General features: G+C 42.1%; 1 protein-coding gene across 2 annotated transcripts in view; it reads left to right on the plus strand.

Annotated features, from left to right (window-relative positions):
• The window catches only part of ELOVL2 (ELOVL fatty acid elongase 2), a 96,373-nt gene extending 76,915 nt beyond the window's left edge, over positions 1 to 19,458 (plus strand). For both annotated transcript variants that reach the window (XM_073332060.1, XM_073332061.1), the window contains exons 6-8: positions 3,433 to 3,557; positions 8,020 to 8,154; positions 15,601 to 19,458. In XM_073332060.1, coding sequence (XP_073188161.1) covers positions 3,433 to 3,557; positions 8,020 to 8,154; positions 15,601 to 15,729 — 389 coding nt within the window. In that variant the 3' untranslated portion in view covers positions 15,730 to 19,458. The remainder of the gene's footprint in view (positions 1 to 3,432; positions 3,558 to 8,019; positions 8,155 to 15,600) is intronic.
• Positions 19,459 to 19,847: the final 389 nt, after the last annotated feature.

The raw sequence follows: 19,847 nt of genomic DNA on the forward strand, positions 1-19,847 counted from the left end.
ACAAGAACTCTCAGTTGAGTCCAATCAGCTCTGTCCTTAGACCCTGAAGAGGAGAGGCTCAAAAGGTGTCTAGGACTTTTTAGGCAGAATCTGTACCATCAGATAGGAACACCCATCCCACCCCCATCTCATTTTCACTGGGATTTGACATCCTTAGCCCCTGCTTAGCAAGTGAGTTTCAGTTTAGGGTGACCCCCTTAATCAGGGCATGCGAAGTACAGTTCTGCTGCCCTTTAGTATTATCCTTATTGTATGAGTAAAGTGAATTGTAACCCCAAACCAGCCAAACTTGATCACTTTAGCAAAGCAGCTGTCTGCTGAATACCTAGGGAGAGTGAGTGTGTCAATGCAAATATGGTCTGCTCCTCAAGGCTTTTCCCCCAGTTCATCATTGGATGTCAGGGGACAGCTCACTGAGACCCTGCTTACATAGATATCAATGTATCAGCGCAGCAGGTCTCTTAGGTGAAGGACCCAGTGTGTTCTTTGCTTCCTAAGATATCCAAGTCACATCCTTTGTTTTCATTCATAAACAGGACACCTATTGGTACTTTGTTTCTTCCTGTAAATTCTGTCTTGTAGATTTTACAACTTACAGCTGGAACCTAAGCTCAAGGCAAGTCTATACTACCATGCTACGTGGGTGCAGCTGTGCTGCTGTAGCGTGTCTGGTGACATGCGATGCCAACGGGAAAGGGCTCTTCTGTCGGCATAATTACTCCACCGCCACAAGAGGCGGAAGCTATGTCGGTAGGAGAGCCTCTGCTGCTGACATAGTGCAGTGTGGACACTGCTTATGTCACTGTAACTTGTGTCGCTCAGGGATGTGAACAGGACACCCCCCAGAGCAACGCAAGTTACATCCCTCAGAGAAGCCCTCAGTCAGCAAATAGGTCTCCATTGTGAGGTAGACAACACACAATACACTCATCACCAGACAGGGAGGCGAGTGTCTGTTACCGCCTCGCTGAAAGGAACGTGTCCGATGCATGTCACCTCCTGGAGACTTGCCTTAACTCCAAGGCCTTAAAAACACAATTTTCAGTATAGAGACATAAGTCCTTAAATATTACTCCTACATGCATTTTGCAACGATTACGTCAACCAGTGGGCTACTGGCTCGCGGTGAAGATCTTACGTGTCATCCTTTAGTGAATTATTATGCGCATACATGACTAAGGGAATTCCTGTAAAACCCTATGTAGCCCCTGCACCCGTGGTCAGTAGGCACTGAGAGGGCCTTGTGTCACAAGAATCAGACCGATAGGATCTCTGACCAAATGTTAACTTGTTCTGTAGCTGCTGAACATTCTACTAACAGAATGAACACATGTAACTCAGCAATATTGCTACTTCCCGCTCAACTATCTCGGCAAAAGCGTACACGGTAATTTATCCACATCATACAGAATGCTAGAATAATATTCAGTTACTGCAATTGATTGTAATGGTGAAATATTGTTTAGACCCAAATTCTGCAGTCCTTAAGTAAGCAAAGCACTCACTGAAGTCAATGAAAGTTTTTCCTCAATTAAGGCAACAGAATTTGCTCGAGTACATGAATTGTAGTCAGACACAGAGTAAAGCTCTCACAGCTGTGTTTAGTAATGGGAGTTGTGCATTTTCTTTTATCTTCCCGGGGCATTAGGCTGCTGTTTATTACAACATAATAATCTAAAATAGCTGAGTATTTAGAGCTTAGAATGACAAGACAAAGGATTTTTAGAACAAAGAAGGGATGGCCTACAATCTAGAAAATAAAAAGGAAGAAGGGAGAGAGGAAGCACAGAGTAAAATATACAGCCTATGACATCAAATAAAAAGAAACTAAGGAAAGAAGAAAAGCTGGGTGTATGAGGCACTTCTCAGGGCATCCATGGCTGAGTCACCTTGTTCCCACTCACCTCCCGCATGAGGGAGACTTGCCTGTGCCAGCTAGGCATTAGCTCCCCAACACAACCAGCCTGTCAGCCACTCTAGCACTCTCCTCTATACCAGCCCTGCAGGTTGACAATAGATGTACCCCAGCCTTTGAGTCCCTTCAAAGTGTCCACCTGTGGTAAGCAGTCACTGGATACCCCCAGAAATCCCAGAGCCTCCATTCTCAAAGGAGCAGTGTGCCCCAATTTACCCATTTTACCTTAGAAAACTGCTTCTGTACCAAGAACAGCACTTGAGTTCAGTTACAGTAAAACAAAAGGAAACTGGTTTAAGAAAGGATAGAGATTCAAATCAGAAGCAAGTATAAGCCATGGAAACAAATGGTTACACACATCACAAAATCATAAAACACAAACTAGGACCTACATTTATTAATAGTCCCCTTTACTATTTAATAGAGTCGATTCTCACCCTAAAGTTCAGTCTTTTGCAACGCTTGCTAGTTCCAAAGAGCCACGACCCAATCTTTCAAGAAGCACCCCCACTCATAAAGGTACCTCCTCAGCGAGTGGATCCAGCATATTTTTCTCCATCCTGTGATATACTCAATCAGTTTTTATTCACAGAGAATGTGATCCCCAGGCTGTCACATTGTTCCTTTTCACTTCCAAGTGCTTTCAATGTTTATAGTTTATCTTTGATGGCTTCCATTGACTTTTCTGTATTGGTGCAACGATGGACAATGAAGCAATGCATTACATATTAGCCTGGGAGGGGTGACAACCAATGGTCCCTCTAATTTTTGACAGGCCGTGTGTGCAAAAAATTTCTTCTGTGCAAATTTTGGACAGGCCGTGTGTGCAAAAAAGGTCTTCTGTGCAAATTGTTGTGCTTCTGTGCAAATTTTTGTGCGTGTGGTGTTTCGCCGTGTGCGCGGGGTTTAGGATCTGTGTGCGCGCGCTCACACGCACAGCTTAGAGGGAACAGTGGTAACAATTCCCTCCTGCTTAAACTAGTCATCACTGAGACATTCTCCTTGTAAACCACTTTCATTCCAAGACCATAAGGGTGTAATTTTCAGTATAGTTACATTGTTCCTTAACTATTCCCCGTACACACATCCCACAATGATTATGAGTATCGATAAATTACAGGCTTTCAGTACCGATAGCACATGCTAGACTTCATGGATAACTACAATGAAAGCACTGTGTGTGCCATGTCTGAGACAGGAGTTGCTTGCAAAGAAGAGTGAACGCTCTGCTAGCTGGTACCAATGGAACGTGTCACAGTAAGACTTTTTTGTGGTGGGGCGGGGAAGGGAAGGTGAGCAATCCCTAGTGTTGAATCCAGTGCAAGTCCAAGACCAGAAGTGAGAAAAGAAAAAGAAAAAGGTACAGAGGATTATTACTAGATGCAGTGGTAGAATGCTAGTGATCAGTAAAAGTTTACCAGGAAACATGTTCTTACAATTTACAGGGAGGGAAAGTCCTTCACCCCACCCCCAGTGATACCACTGAATAAAATGTTTTCTTTGTTGGATTCTTACAGGTTTCTTTGGACCCACCTTGAATAGTTTTATCCATGTTCTCATGTACTCCTACTATGGATTTTCCGTCATTCCTTCCATGCGCAAGTATCTGTGGTGGAAGAAATACCTCACTCAGGCACAACTGGTACATTTATATTTCACTTTCTCTTTACTTCGAATAGATGTTTTTTGTCCAAAGAGGTGGCATAAAACTGTAACCTTGAATATAAATCTTTTGAAATGTGGGAGAGGAAGGACCTCTGATTCAAATTCCTGTACCCAAATTCAACCCCAAAGTCTTTGTTTCCAGATCGGATCCAAAAGCAGCAATCTGGTGGAAAAAACCTCAGAGGGGTTCAGTATGATCAAATTCAAATTGTGCTGTCAAATCCAAATTCAGCCTCAAACACTAGAATAAACTTAATGTGGATCAAGATCTGAACAGGGTCTATGGAGCCAATTTTCATAACGAATATGTTTATTCAATACTATCTTAATTCATCTGAACTGAACTCACAGAGTGGAACAGGACTGAAGTACTTAGCAAGTTATTTAAGCATGAGGATAGAATATCCAATTACTGTGGCTTTTAAAGTGTGGTTCTTCTCTGCAAAATAACTACATACATTAGACTTACTCCCTCAGTTTATTCAGTTACAACTGCTTACTTCACTGATGATGTTTTTATTGCTTTTTACTCCCATTAGAGCTGCAAAGTCAATACAGCTCTGGCTCACACAAGACCACTAGGATTGTTAGCTAGGTTCTACTGTAGAATCCTTGTTGTTGGTGATACATGAGCCAGTGAGAATCCAGCTTGACCTATCTGTACTAACAGAAGTTAAACACACACACACACACACACAAATGAACAAACATCCTTTTACTTGTGAAGTTTTCAGGTACTATTTGGCATCACTGAGAAACAGTCAATGTGCCCTCCTCCTCTTGTGCCATTTTTAGAGAGTAACTTTTAAGAGAAGAACCATTCTTTAAGTGAAACATGTTCATAAATGCAAAAAGGCAGACATATTAACTTGACTTAAGAGATACAAAACCTTACTATTAAGGCTAAGGATGTGAAATTGAGTTTTGCACCTACCTTAACAGCCATTTTCATTCCAAGTTTTTTGTTGTTGTTGTTGATATTGTTGTTTTTAACATAGCACATTGATTCTACTTATGGTTTAATTCTGATTTTAATTGTTTTAACCTTGTAGGATTACTGTCAGAGTCAAGCTTTTTAAAAGTGGACTCTAACTTGTCAGCATAAAAGAAAGATTTGCACACTTTTTTTGGCTGCCAATCTCTTCTTTCATTTAAAAGAAAATCTGGCCTATATTCTGTATTTGTTTAAGGGTAAAAATCTTAGGATTCATTTGGAAGTAAATACAATGGGCCTAATTCTTGCTATCAATAGAAGTTCACTGTGTGCAGTACTTTCCAGGATTGAGCCAGTAAAGATTCAAATGTAGCAACAGTGCAATGCAGTATACTTTGACAGTCTCATGTTTGGGGGCACAATTAAGACCAGTGTGAGGCTGTGTCACCACCTGTCCTGTAACCCTGGGTGCCTGAAATGCCCTACTGTTGTGCCTCACAACCTGGATGACAGCAGCTAGCATACAAGCATGCAGGTCACATCTTAAGCGTCTGTGTGCCATACATGCCTGGATCAGCAACTCTGACTCTCGCAGCCAGCCTGCAGCACAACAGTCTCACCATGGCTTCCACCAGCCTTGGTTACTACTAACAGACTGACCCGAACACACTCCCAGTCCTGTATTTTCCCAAAACCATGTACCCTTTAGCGTCTGGCCCTTTCCAGAACCACTCAGAGAAATAAAGTTAGTTGATCCTTTAAAGACAGACAAAAGCACATTGTAGATTAATTTAACTGGGGTAAATAACCCTTCCCTTCAAACAAATCACTGAATTGGTTTATAGTAAAAATAAAACAGATCTAAATGGTTACATGCAAATAGTGAAAACATGCATCTAAAACTCTAGAACTTAGTTTAGTTAGGTATAGACTTTATTCAAGATAGTTGATCTCACCAAACTGTCCTCCTTCCCAGCCATGGCTGACTTTTCCTCAGTCAGGACTTTCCACAGAAGTACAAGATGTAGTCTCCCCAGGTGAAAGATCTTTGCCTAAGCAGCTCTCTCACCTATATTCAGTTCCCAGAAATTCACCACCCTGCTGGTCAAAGGACCCATTTCTAATCAGCTTGCAAGAGAGCTTGGGTCTGTCTAGCGATGGATGCCAAAGATGGTTTCGGTCTTTGCTTAGATCTTTCAAAGTTCAGTGACCTAGTTTCAAGAGGCAGGATGAAGTAGAGAGTTTCCATTGTTTTGATTCTACAATTCTTAAATTTACATAGGAGACAGGTAAATAGCTCTGCTGATCCCACCTGTCTGGCAGAGACCTGTTTCTCCCTTTGATTGGACACAGACTGTGAAGTCTAATATCAAGGAGTATCCATAATTCCCTACAGTGTTTATATAAATATATTAAGCACCAGTGTGTCATAGGCTTTCATAAAACAGCTTATTTGATTAACTTTGTATACATTACTGTATTATTAATTAGTTGATTCAATTGCTGGTCACTTGAGGTTCAGACCCCGTCCATATAGCTCAGATAAAGTTTCTCTTTCCTTCTAGAGACTATCTGCACCCGATTGTTAGCTTGATAGCTTTGTTTACCTAATATGTAAATGGACCTTCACTCTCTCTGCCTGTTGACCAAGCATTCCTTTGTATAGGGCAGACCTATTTGCCAACTCTCCCTGCCAGACCTGGCTTAAACACATTTTAGTCATTGTTTCAGCATATAGCCATCACACTTAATACACACCACATACATTACTCAAGAATATTAATGATGTATCAGTAAGATATTAGATTTCGAATGATACATTACATGCTACCTTTTAAATAAATATCATGATACCATTGTGTGAGGTGTAATAAGTATGTCAGGCCTCACAAGTGTTGCTTTCTACAGTGTTATTGTAGCTGTGTCAGTCCCAGGATATTAGACAGACAAGGTGGTTGAGGTAATATCTTTTTACCTGGTGAGAGAGAAGCTTTCGAGCTCCACAGAGCTCGTCTGTATAAGCTCAAAAGCTTGTCTGCCTCACCAACAGAAATTGGTCCAATAAAAAATTTATTATTTCACCTACTTTGCCTGTAAGAGTTGCTAACACAGGATAACGAACCACAAATGGGCTTCTGTGTCATGAACAGTACACCATATTACTCAGTGAGGGAAGATAGTATTCAGTAGTGATTCTAGGAGACACTCAATAGGTCGTAAACCCTCCCCCCCATTATTTATGGCCTTCTTCATAGAAAATGGACACTACTAAATCATGGGAAATGCACCACTGATTAAAAAGTCATAAAAGCTATTAATTATTAAGATGATATACAGCTCAGTCAACTTTCCTATAGAGCTTTAAAATTGTATGACTTGAAAAAGCTTTGCATCAGCTACTGAGATGCATCAAAGTTTCTCCAAAGCAGGAAATGTAACCATAGTACAAGAAGAAAATGCAGAATCACAGAAAGATGCAAGAGCACAAGACAAACATTCTCTGATTTAGAAAAATCTGCTTTAGGCTTTGTGTACTGGATCCAGACATGTGCCCTTTGTAGTCAGCATTAATACATCGAGAATTATGCTGTTTCAAAAACATATCATGCTGTGCTCCTTACTGGTAGAAGCATGTTCTCTACACATTTGCATGTTAAAGAAGGCTTCTTTATTCTTATTTTGGGAACAGACACTAGCAAAAAAGCTCTAAAATGGTCTTGTGAAAATGTGTATTCTTGGAATCAGGAGTGCATCTTAGGTCTAAGTAGCTGATGCAAAGCTTTTTCAAGTCATACAATATTTGTTTTCCTGCACACTTAAAACAGAAGAATGCCTCATTCTAAATAAACTATATGCAGTACATTGGTTCCAGGAAGTACCCCATAATTCAGTTGGTTGAACAGGGTCATATGATCCAGCTAATTAGGCCGTGTTTGGTAATCCAAAAAAGTGAGATCTTTTGCAGCTCCCCTCCCCATCTCATTTCTGCTTTATTTGCTGTCTTCTTACACCTACAAACACAGTTCTTTACCTGACCCAGACTTCTAGTTTCGCTTTTAAAATGGATGTTCCATTTTTAGCTCAGTCTTCTGAAATGGCTTCCTCAGGTCTCAGATATTCCTCAGGTTTCTCTCAGGTTCTGCTTTAAAGATGATGCTGTAGGTGGCACAAAGTGTTCTAGGGGACATCACAGCCCCATTAAAAGAGAATAGCTACCAGTTTGCCAGCCAGTCCTGTAAGAAAACTTGTGTTTTCAAAAGTATCTATAAAATGCCAACCCTTAATTCTTTAGACCTTATATGAAAATAATTCTTACAGCCTCAGAACAATGCCCCCAACATAACGCTCACAAACTAAAAAAAATTATAATATGGAGAATGCATAGGAAATACCTGATTAAATGATCACCATCCTCTTTCCTGAAAATGCTCAAATAGTAATAACCCCCCCAAAAATAATCTCATCTAAATTTATATAAATAAAATGTCTGATCTATCTTTTACAGATTCAATTTCTGCTCACCATTATCCACACTCTTAGTGCAGCTGTGAAGCCATGTGGATTTCCTTTTGGTTGCCTCATGTTCCAGTCTTCATACATGGCCACACTGGTTATTCTGTTTATAAACTTTTATATTAAGGTAAGTTGGGGAACGTAAAAATCATACACTGAGGTCTGATTTCAGGTTATATTTATTTATCAAGCTCCTGATTTGCTGATGAGTGCAGCTTTCTGTGAATTTACACCACCATGCACTGTGCTACCAGAAATCAGAGATCTGGAATGTTTTGCCAAATGGACTGATATATGATATAAGAAATCTTAATACAATCAAGTTTTGGTAGCATTTTATTAAAAGAAAATGCCAGATTTTTTTGGTTTTGGTGGGTGGGTGTTTGTTGTTCTTGTTTTGTTTTGTTTTTGCTATTATAGCAGTTGAGAAATATGGATGTTGTAAACTATGTAAAAAGATATACCTTCAAAAATTAAGTGAATTTCTGAGTTCAGGGAGATGCCATTTCCTTTCTCATTAAGTGCCCAATTCTACAGTGTTCTGAGCACTTTCTGCAAGCTCCTTTCTGTCCTCAACTGCCAAGAAAAATAGCAAAGGAAATACAGTGACAGATAATAAGTGTTAACTTTTGAGCATTAGGGGCCTAACTGAAGTCAGTAGAAGGACCTCAGCAAATTCAGCAGGCACTGGATCAGGCTAGAAGGAACTAATCCTTCCAGCCTTCCTTGTGCAGTTAGCCCCATTGACTCCATCAGAACTACTAACATAAGGTTTATTCTCAAGAGTGAAGGCAGGCACTATCAAGCCAAAAATACAGATGCAATAGGCAATATGAAATGTCATAGGCAATTCTAAGAGTAATGAATAATGGTCATGGATTTTCTTTTAAACTTTATATTTGGGGTGGAGTGGTACCTTTTTTCATTTTTATTACCTTTTTTTTTTTAAATATAAAGAAAAATCAAGTACATGCAAATAAGCAGTAGGACTTATTTAGAATAGATGTAGAAAATATGCAGGAATATCCAAAACCCTATACAACTTTATTGATGGAGAACAGAAGATAATTCTCGTGAAAACAGTAGCATTAAATGGAGAATTCTGTATAATAAACTGCAAAATACATTTTAAAACAGAAAAAGTATATAGGCATTCCTAACCGAACCATTTATGTTAATCAGTTAATCATAAAGTGTCAGATTTACCTTGATAAATTGTCTAAGTATCTATCATGGAATCTGGCCCCATTCAAATCGATGGCAAAACTCCCAATGGATTTCAGTGAGGCCAGAATTTCACCCCTGCATTTGTTTTTGTTTGTGTTTTTTTTTAAACTGTTAACACAACTTTTAACAGATGTTTGGGATTTAAACCAGACCTTCTTTCAATGTATTCTGTCCAACTAGGTTAAATGCAAGAGGCCAAATTATGTTCTCAATTCCACTAATCATCATTTTAAATTCAGAGCAATTCTACGGAGGTCAGGGGGGTACTCTGCATTTTCAACCATGCAGAAAAGCAGAGTTTGGCCAAAAGGAGTTAGTTATGCTTAATATATCCTTGCTTATAAAAAAGAACAAACAAAACAAACAAAAAAACAGGCAGTCACTGCAAAATGCAAGTTCCAGCCTCAAAGACTGAATTTGGTGCTGTTTTAATACAATGAGCCTTTTATCACTGGATAACCCTGTTGTAATGGCTGCAAATTAAGAAAAATTCAGGCAGAGTAAGTGATGTGTATATTAAAATGCCTTATCCAATACCCATGGAAGAATGGGGCATCAGATGGGGCCAACAATGAGCTGTGTCTCAAATTACATCCTTGTAGCCAGTTGATCAGATAAAAAAAAAATTGGACAGACTTTCATGCAAGATAATAGTTGAATTCAACTCCCTAGTAGGTCTCACATCCTATCCATACAATTTAAACAGTGTTCAATGTGTACTGAACAGGTTTTGAGGCATTACTTTGATTTCACTTTCATTTCTAAATGCATGCTTGGAAATATCATCCTACTGTAGAAGTGAATTGAAATAAATTTCTTATTTTTTCCCATCCTTACATTTTCCCATATAATTTTTAAATTTTGATATGCTGATTCAGGGTACAAAACTCCAGAAAAGAAAGTAGAATTTTGATATAATTTTACACGTTTCCCCAGTCTTAACACAAACGAGTAGCAGTATCTGTTTTTGGAAGCTTTACGTTTAGGTCTTGTCTACACTGGCAAGTTTCTGTGCAATAAAGCAGCTTTTTTCAGCGTCACTCCCGAGGTGTACACACGGCCAAGCCACTTAGTGCGCAGAAACTGCAGTCGCAGCACATGGTGCTATAACCCCCCCCCCCCCCCCCGACGAGAGGCGTGCAGCTTTCTGCACCAGGGCTACAGCACTGCGGTGCCAGTGTAGACATCCTGATCGATGACAGCGCTGCAATTGGCCTCCGGGAGGTGTCCCACAATGCCTGTTCTCACCTCTCTGGTCATCGGTTTGAGCTCTACTGCCCTGCCCTCAGGTGGCCAACCATGAGCCCCCCGCCCCTTAAATTCCTTAGGAATATTGAAAGTCCCCTTCCTGTTTGCTCAGTGACGCGTGCAGGGGTCTCAGTGCATCTTTCCAGGTGGCCATGCCTGCTCCACGCGCCAGGTGATCCCCCACTTGGAGCAATGCCGAGCTTCTGGACATCAGCATTTGGGGGAGAGGAGGCTGTCCAGTCCCAGCTGTGCTCCAGCCATAGGAATTAAGATACCTACGGACAGATTTCACGATGCATGACAGAAAGAGGCCATGACCGGGACACACTGCAGCGCAGGGTAACAGTGAAGGAGCTGCGGAACGCCGACCACAAGGCACCAGAAGCAAACCGCCGCTCTGGTGCTGCACCCACGCGCTGTCGGTTCTACAGAGAGCTGGATGCAATACCTGCCAGCAACTCTACCTCCACTGTGAAGACCATTGTGGATACTTCGGAGGTTCATGTGCCAGTCAAGAGTGCACCAAGCCAGGAAGAGGAAATCTTGGACGAGGAGGGGGAGGGGGACCCAGAGGCAGAGGACAACTCGGAGGCCAGAGATGCATGCAGCCAGGAGCTCTTCTCTATCCCGGGGGAGGCTAGCCAGTCACAGCAGTTGGAGCTTGGTGAAGCGCAAACAGGAGAGGAGGCCCGGGGTAAGTGGCTTTGATTCTGGGAATTGCTGAAGCGAGTTGTTGGGGACTGGAGGGTTGAAGAAAGCAGTCTTGTGTTTGTATGATGTGCGTACCACCACATGCCTAGTCTGAGCAGCGGAACAGGGTGTTGATTGACTCGCTCACTTCATGGGAATCTGCCTCACGGATCTCCACAAAACCCTCATGGAGCCACAGTCTTGGAGAAGACCCTCCCTTGATTCCCTGCTCACCCTCAGCCTCAAGATATCTTCCATAAGGAATATAGCCTGTGGAAAATGTGGGGACAGGAATGATTAAAAGGCCCCCCACACACAGTGCTGGCTCTCCCCAAGAGCCACATGCCCAGTGTACAGCAGGGTCCAGGAAGAGTGATTTCCCCTGCCCCTGCAGTTACTCACCATTTTGGGGGTTTTGTGGCTCATGTGTGCTTGCCTGGGGTCAGCCAGTGACAGGTATGTGAATAGTTGCTGTGTTTTAAATCACCGAATCAGTGGTCTCTGTATTGCAAACAACACTGCTTCTGTAAAACGTTGCATTTTGGCTTCACAGAGATGACCTTGGGAGCCCATATTCCCTCTTTGTTATTGCCAGCTGAAATGCTGCACAGAATTAGAAAGCAGCCACGAAAAACTAAAGAGGACTTTCTGCGTGATGTCATGATGCACTCTGCGGCCAAAAAACGTGAATTGAAGGAGTGGTGGGACAGAAGGAGAATGTTGTGGCATGCCAGAATGAAGCCACGGAGCAGCTCAAACATTATGGAGTGCCAAGCGGACACATTCCAGGAGCTATTAGCAGCTCTGCGCCTGCCCACCCCTGCAGCTGCTGTCACAAAACACTTTCCTATGCTCCCCTGGACACTGCCAACACACTCTTATCAACCTCCTGGCTCCAGTCTGTACCCGCTGCATTCCACTCCCATCCCGTCACAGTCCAGCCCTGTGGACTTCCAGTACCCACTGCACTCAACACCCATCCCTCTGTAGTTGAGCCCTGCTGAAGAACAGTACCCGCTGCATTGTACTCCAAAGGACAAGGTTGCATAGGATACCTGGACATACACAAATCTTTAACCGTCCCGGGACCCCACATCCTCTTGGGACCTTCCCTTCCCCCATCCTCCTCAGCAGGGATGTATTTTTTTGTTTGTCTCTCTCCTCCAGTTGTTTTTTAATAAAATAATTGTGTTGGTTTGAAAGCAGTCTTTATTCCATCAACTGAAAGCAAACAGAGACCTGAAAAGCAACAGGCAATTTTCTTAAACCTTCACAATGAATCATCTGCACCGATCACAATCACCTCTTAGCATTACAAGCACTGCACTCCCAAGCATAGCAACAAATATTAGTGGACTTCAGCTTCAGATTGCTGCCTCAAGGCATCCCTGATCCTTATGGCCCCGTGCTGCGCCCCTCTAATAGCCCTGGTCTCTGGCTGTTCAAATTCAGCCTCCAGGCGCTGAGTCTCAGTGGTCCAGCCCTGAGTGAAACTTTCACCCTTCCCTTCACAATTATGATGGAGCATACTGCACATGGCTATATATTGTCATTGGCCAGGTCCAGCCTCCCATATAGGCAGCACCAGTGGGCCTTTAAATGGCCAAAAGCACACTCAGCATTCATTCTGTGCTTGCTCAGCCTGTTGTTGAACCACTCCTTTCTGCTGTCAAGGTTCCCTGTATATGGCTTCATAAGCCATGGCATTAAGGGGTAGGCGGGGTCTCCCAGGATCATAGTGGGCATTTTGACTTCCCCTACAGCGATCTTCTGATCTGGGAAGAAACCCCCTGCTTGCAGTTTCCTGAACAGGCCAATGTTCCGAAAGATGTTTGTGTCATGCACCTTTCTGGACCAGCCTGCGTTAATGTCTGTGAAACTCCCACAGTGATCCACAAGTGCCTGGAGAACCATTGAGAAATACCCCTTCCGATTAATGTACTTGGAGGCTAGATGGTCTGGTGCCAGAATTGGAATATGCATGCCATCTATCGCCCCTCTGCAGTAAGGGAAGTCCATTTGTGCAAAGCCATCCACAATGTCATGCACTTTGCCCAGAGTCATGGTCTTTCAGAGCAGAATATGATTAATGGCCCTACAGACTTCCGTTAACACGTGTCCAAAGGTAGACTTTCCCACTCCGAACTGGTTAGCAACCGATCGGTAGCAATCTGGAGTAGCCAGCTTCCACAATCACCACGCGCTTCTCCAGCAACAGGGCAGCTCTCATTCTCGTGTCCTTGCGCCGCAGGGCTGGGGTGAGCTCTTCACACAGTCCCATGAACGTGGCTTTCCTCATATGAAAGTTCTGCAGCCACTGCTCATCATCCCAGACGTGCATCATGATGTGATCCCACCACTCAGTGCTTGTTTCCCGAGCCCAGAAGCGGCGTTCCATTGCGGTCAGCACCTCCGTGAATGCCACAAGCAATCTCGTGTTGTAGCTACTATGTGTGGCGAGATCAATGTTGAACTCCTCTTGCATTTGTAGTGTAAGGAATAACTCCACTGCCCCTCGTGACATGTTGGTCAGAGCAAGCAGCAGACTGGTCTGCAGTGCGGGATCCGTTCCTGTAGCCCGAAGAGACAGGGCGCGCAGTACACAAACCGTTGAAAGATGGTGCCAAATGCGGACGGAAGTACAGGGATTGCTGGGATGCGAAGCAATGTATCACGGGTCATTGGGACAGGACCCAGGATGCCCCGCGACCCCCTCCATCTTCCCACAACTCTTAGTGGCGGAAGAGGAAGAGATGCTCTGTGGGATAGCTGCCCAGAGTGCACTGCTCTGAATACCGCTGCAAGTGCCGCAAGTGTGAACACGCTATTGTGCGGGCAGCTGTCAGTGTGAACACAACACAGCGGTTTCCCCTCAGAGCTCTCCGAGTGGTGCTGTAACTGCCCACAATGTAACTCTGCCAGTTTAGACTTATTTTAAGAGATTAGGTAAGGCAAGTCAAAGAATAACCACCCCTGATCTTGTTGAAATCAGTATTTAGACTGATTATTGATCAATTATTATTAATTATTGAAAAGAGATTAACTACTGATCAACATAGATGCCCACTTCAACTTGTCTGCATTTTCCTCAGTAGGATGCATGCCCATTAACGTCTAGTTGCTCATTTACCAGTTGGGATGTGAACAGGCCTGTTGCGAGACCACAAACTGTTTTATGTGAGTCAAAGAAATATGGCCATACATCGGCAAACATTACTAGTTGTAAGTAAAGGACTCTGGCTAGAAGTTGTAGAGGAGGATGAAAGAAAAGGAACCTCTATCAATTTTTAATATTTTGGGGAGGCTCACATAGAAAGAGCATTATTAGAAAAAGTCAACAGGCATTGGTGCTTAGCTCTAAAAGCGAGCATCAAATTGAAGAAGTGTCAGGTGCAATTTACATTTCTCAAGTTTGTAAATGGAAAATAATTTTAGAAATTATAGGTGACAGGAAAGTTAACACATATTTTAAAATATCAGCTCTACAGTATGGGGTTTGGAGCCTGTTGAGGTCTGTTAAAATAAACAGGTTGAGATTTGCCGAAATAAATCGGTTAGTCTTTAAGGTGCCATCAGACTCCTTGTTGTTTTTGTGGATACAGACTAATACAGCTATCCCTCTGATACTTGTTAAAATACATGTTTGCTTTAGATAGATTGGATGGATAGATTAGATAGATCAAAAGGGAAGAAAATTAAATGAGACCCACAAAGTACAGTCAATGAAAGACACAGTGATTTGTCTAATACTCAGAACACAGTAGCTCAAGGGTTCTGGTCTAAGCAGAAGTGACCCATCATCCTGTTCTATTAGGGTTCCTATCCTGCACTCATCATGGTGGTATGTTACAGTCATTTGGTGGCCTTTGTGAAATGTTTTACTTTCCCCCCCCCTCTTGATTTTTATATAGTTCTTATCACTCCAGCTTCTGAGCTCCTCACAATCATTGATTAAATTAACCCTTACAATAGCCTTGTGAGGTAGTAAAGTATTAGGACTATGACTCAGATGATCTGGCTCTGCCATAGACCTTGGACAGTGGCTCGATTCCTCATATGGAAAATGGGGATAATAGCACTTCCTTTGCCTGTGTTGTTTATTTCAGTCTTTGGGGTAGGGGCTGTTTCTTACTCTATGTGTACATACAGCGCCTAGCACAATGGGTCCTTTGTCTCAGTCGAGATCTTTAGGTGTTACAGTAATACCAATAAATACATCCTATATTGTACATAGGACAGCTTTCTTAGTTCAACCTATAAGCAGATACATATTTGCCTCTAGAGAACAGCTGAGAGCTCTAGTCAAACTTTTACAATTAACTGTAAGAAGTACATTGGTGTGGGAGGGGAGGGGAATGCTTCTACTAAATTAAATCAATTATTTACCTTGGGATTTTGCTCTTTATAGACATACCAGAAAAGGCCTTCAAGAACCGATCTGAAGAAGGTCCCTCCTGTGACAGAAATCAGGAATGGTTTCCATAAAGACTACGTTGCTGCAGCCAATGGGGTTCTGAACAATAAGAAAGCACAATAAGTACAGTAACTCAATACTACATTGTAGTATTTTTCACTTTTTCTAAATAAAAAAAAAGAGACTGAGTTACAAGACAGTTTTAGTGTAAACTCTGACTCAGTTTGGTTACATTTGTCAGGTCTTTGTACCAAACATTTATTAATGTTTTGCTATTTAGATTTTAACAGCGTGTAGCTTTAAGTGCTTTGTCCAAGATCCAAAATGTCCAAAATGAGAGAGGCCATGAGAGACATCATCCCCTTCCCACATGCAAAGGTACATTTAACAGTCTCTAATGCTGACACAATGCCTTACAAAACATTTCACTGGGAAACCCAAAGAGTGGTCACATTTTTGTGGTAGCCTTCAAAAGGTAGGGTTTTATTCAGACTAAAAGGTTTTGGCACATCCTGTGTACATGGAGGGTCTCCAGAGTGTCATATTCCTTCGCTGACTTAAGCTAAAAGGCAGCTGAGTGGTCAACCTGTTTTGACTAATTTAGCCGAGACCACCTATGGAAATCAAACAGGATAGATAATTCATATCAATGCCCAACTCCATTAGCACCCCTGTTCAGCCCCTTCAATGCATCTCTCAAAACACACTCCATCATGTGTCAGTCCTGTGTACATCAATCCTCCCTCCATCATCGTAAAAATTATTTTCATTTCTGGAAAATAATGCAACTAATGGCAGAATTATTGTCATAGTCCCTGTGCCCCACATTTACAACTTCAGCATGCACAGAAATATGCACCACACATATTTGCTTTATGCCTAATCCAAAACTCTTTGAAGACAATGGGAGTCTGTTGACTTTGGTGGGTTTTGGAACAGATTTACAGTCTCTTTGGCCTTGTCTAGATTAGGATTTAAAGGTGTGATGTTAGATGCAGTTACCTAACTCCATTTAATTAACTCCTTTGAGAACTCTAGTTGAGACAAAGCAGTTGTACTTTAGAGGGTGCTGGTTGGTCCAGTTAAAGCTAGGAGAAATTTCTGCGTAAATTCTTGACCACTTGTCACCAAAGCAGAGTTGACAGGAAATCCCATGATTTTTAATTTAATTTAAAAACATAACCTAGTGAGGACAAGCCCTTAAAAGCCACAAAGAGTCTCAAATGCATGTGAAAGAAAATACCAATGCACAAGCAACATGTGAGAATCAAATTCACATGCTATATGAGAAAGGGCTCTGGAAGAGCAATTGAACCTTAAAAGGAGTGAATCCAGGACACATCCTATAGGAATTGCCATATCAGAACTGATCAGTAGTCCATCGGTCCAGTTTCCAACAGTCACTTATGGAGAGTGCACCATATGAAGATGTAAAAAAGTACCAGGTTGTGCTACTGTATTCTGTAAAGAGGGATGGAGGAGAAATTGTTTCCTATCTATAGCTATTGAGCTGGTTGTGCCTTGAAGTAAGAAGATCATTGGCCCTTGTAATTTTATCCTTACAGATACTATTCTTAGTCAAATAAATGCTATTAGTCAATTTTATTTACTCTTACCAAACTATTCACCTCAGTAACATCCTGCAGCAGTGAGTTCCCTAGGTTAACTGGACATTCCTTTTTAAAAAGTATTTCCCCATATCCATTTCATTTATTTATTTTTGCATTTACCTGCCTAGTCCCATCCTATTCCTGCATTATGAGACAGAGCAGAGCACATCTCCTCTAATTCTCTTTTTCAAACTAAGTAGTTCTAGCTTCTTCAAACCCCTCTTATATGGAAACACTGCTAACTCAAAAAAATCTTTCTAGTAATTTTTTACTGCCCTTTACTAGATAATGAACATAAATCCCATCCCAGCAGCTCCCACAAGTTCCAAAAGCTTTGTAGAATTGCTATTGACCGGCCCTCTCTCTCATTGGCTTGTTGAGGTGAGCACCTGAGAGAGCAGAGGTACCGAAGGGATGAAAGAACTTCAAAATCCCTGGCCACAAATTCTCCCAGACTGCCTGGTGACTCCACTCTCTCTTCTGACTAAGCCCATGGCCCCAGAAGTAGCACATGTGAAGAGACGGCCAACTGCCTCAGGAAATAGCGTATGCAGGCAGACACCAGGTTAAGTGAGTAGAAATATTAGTAGAAGGAAGAAGGGGCAGACACACTAGGGACTTGGAAGCAATAAGAATAGGAGCAGATTGAGGTGATGGGATAATACAGGAGAGGATGAACATTTTCGATCAGTGGGAAGAATGGGAAGGGGTCATTTCAGAGTTCAGTCTGAATGCGTGCCTGTAAGCCCATGGACCTGTCTGAAGAGAGGCAGATCCCTGATTTGAACCTCTTCTAGTTATGACTGACTGCTTGAATGCAACCATTATGCTGAAGCAGAAGATTCAAATCCCCACTGCAGCACAGACAGCTCACTTAAGCAGCCTTGTTACTGTGCAATGTCTTAATACATCAGATTACCAAAACTAGCTGCAGTAGTCAAGTATTTAAATAAATGACACTGGAATATCTTCTAACTCCTGCTCATTGCATCACACAGTCACATTCTTGCTCCTCCTTGAGCTGATGTCTTCATTCTGTCCACAATGCAAGTCTCACCCTTCCCAGACACCTTTAAAAAAAATACAAAAAAACTAAACTCAGAATTAATCAGCATCGATGAATAGCTTAAGTTGGCTCTTCAGAAAGACCTTGCTTGGCAGTTCTCTCCAATAAACATTGTAAGAATCCCAAGAAGTGAGCAACTAGACAATCGGATTCAAATGGGAAGTTAGAGACAAGGTGGGTGAGATAATATCTTCTATTGGTGGGAGAGACAAGCTTTCAATCTACACAGAGCTCTTTTTCAGGTCACTGAAAGACATCATCCCATCCATCTGGTCTCTCCAATATCCTGGGACCAACATGGCTACAACAACACTGCAAACCTCAAATGGGAAGTGAAAGTTCTTTAAATGCGTGTAAAACTTTGGAAGACCTTGCAGGTGTAGATTTTGTATGAGAAACGTCTCCAACTGTGACGGGCACAGACAAAAGCAGGTCAACTGACTAGATGGGGGAGGAGGCAGCTGGTCAATGACTAGAAGTAAATTGAAATGATGGGTTATTAGACTTAGGAGCTAGTGCCTAGGCACCACCTGTCACCAAAGCAGCTGACAGGAAATCCCATGATTTTTCATATAGTCAGTTGTCACTCTGCCTCTCAGACACATTACTAGAAGTCATTTTAGCCTCATATCAGGAGCAAGATTTCAGAGTCAGAAGGCATAATTATTAATTGGGTTGTCACGCAAGTTAATCTCAGACACACGATATACAGGTGGGGCAATGAAGAGGTTTTGTGGCCCAACATGGAATCCCGAGTTTAGTCTGAATAGAATCCATAACCTTTGGGTGCAGAGAGCAGGAATATGTTCCTAAACATTCATTTGACTGGCAGTCTGGAAAACATCAGCATTCTAATGGTTAAAGTCTACTCAGAAAACCAAACCCAGATAAGTTTAAAGGTTGTCTTGTTTCATTGAAGCCTAATTTTAAAAGGGGGGGAAAAAAAAAAAGGATTACCTTACTTGAAATGTTTAAAGGGCTGAAAAAATATATATACATAAATGCGTCACCTTACCAATCCAAACCACCAGGAAGACTGGAATCAGGTATATTCCGAGTTCTTCACACGTATTTTAACACCAAAATGCTGCAACTTTGAAAAACAAAAAAGGTGTCGACTTTTTAAACTGATTTTCCTGTAACACTTAACATGGTAAATAAACAAAAGTTTTACAATCAGTCTTTTCTTTGTTATTTGAGGCATAAATAGCTTGGGGGGGGGGTCAGACTATCTGAGGCAATCTTTTCCTGGAACTTGGACAGAGAGAACCGTTTGACGGACATTCACCTGGGTGTAGATGGTCTGAAAAAAACCCTCCACAGCTTCAAGTACCCCCTGCCCTCAAGCAAGTTTCACTGAGCAAAGGTTTTAGGGCAATTGCTGGCTATGCTTCCCCTTGATGTCAGTTTTTCAGGGGAAGCTACCATTGAAACTGTGAATGGGTGGAGTTTCCAACCCCACTCTGCACACATGAATTAGCATTCAAACTAAGCACACGCACGCGAGTGTCCAAACAGAGGGAGAGTGCATCTCAACACCCTGCATTCCGAGTTAAGCCTTTGCT

The sequence above is a fragment of the Lepidochelys kempii genome, chromosome 2 (genome assembly GCF_965140265.1).
Source record: "Lepidochelys kempii isolate rLepKem1 chromosome 2, rLepKem1.hap2, whole genome shotgun sequence".
NCBI lineage: Eukaryota > Metazoa > Chordata > Testudines > Cheloniidae > Lepidochelys > Lepidochelys kempii.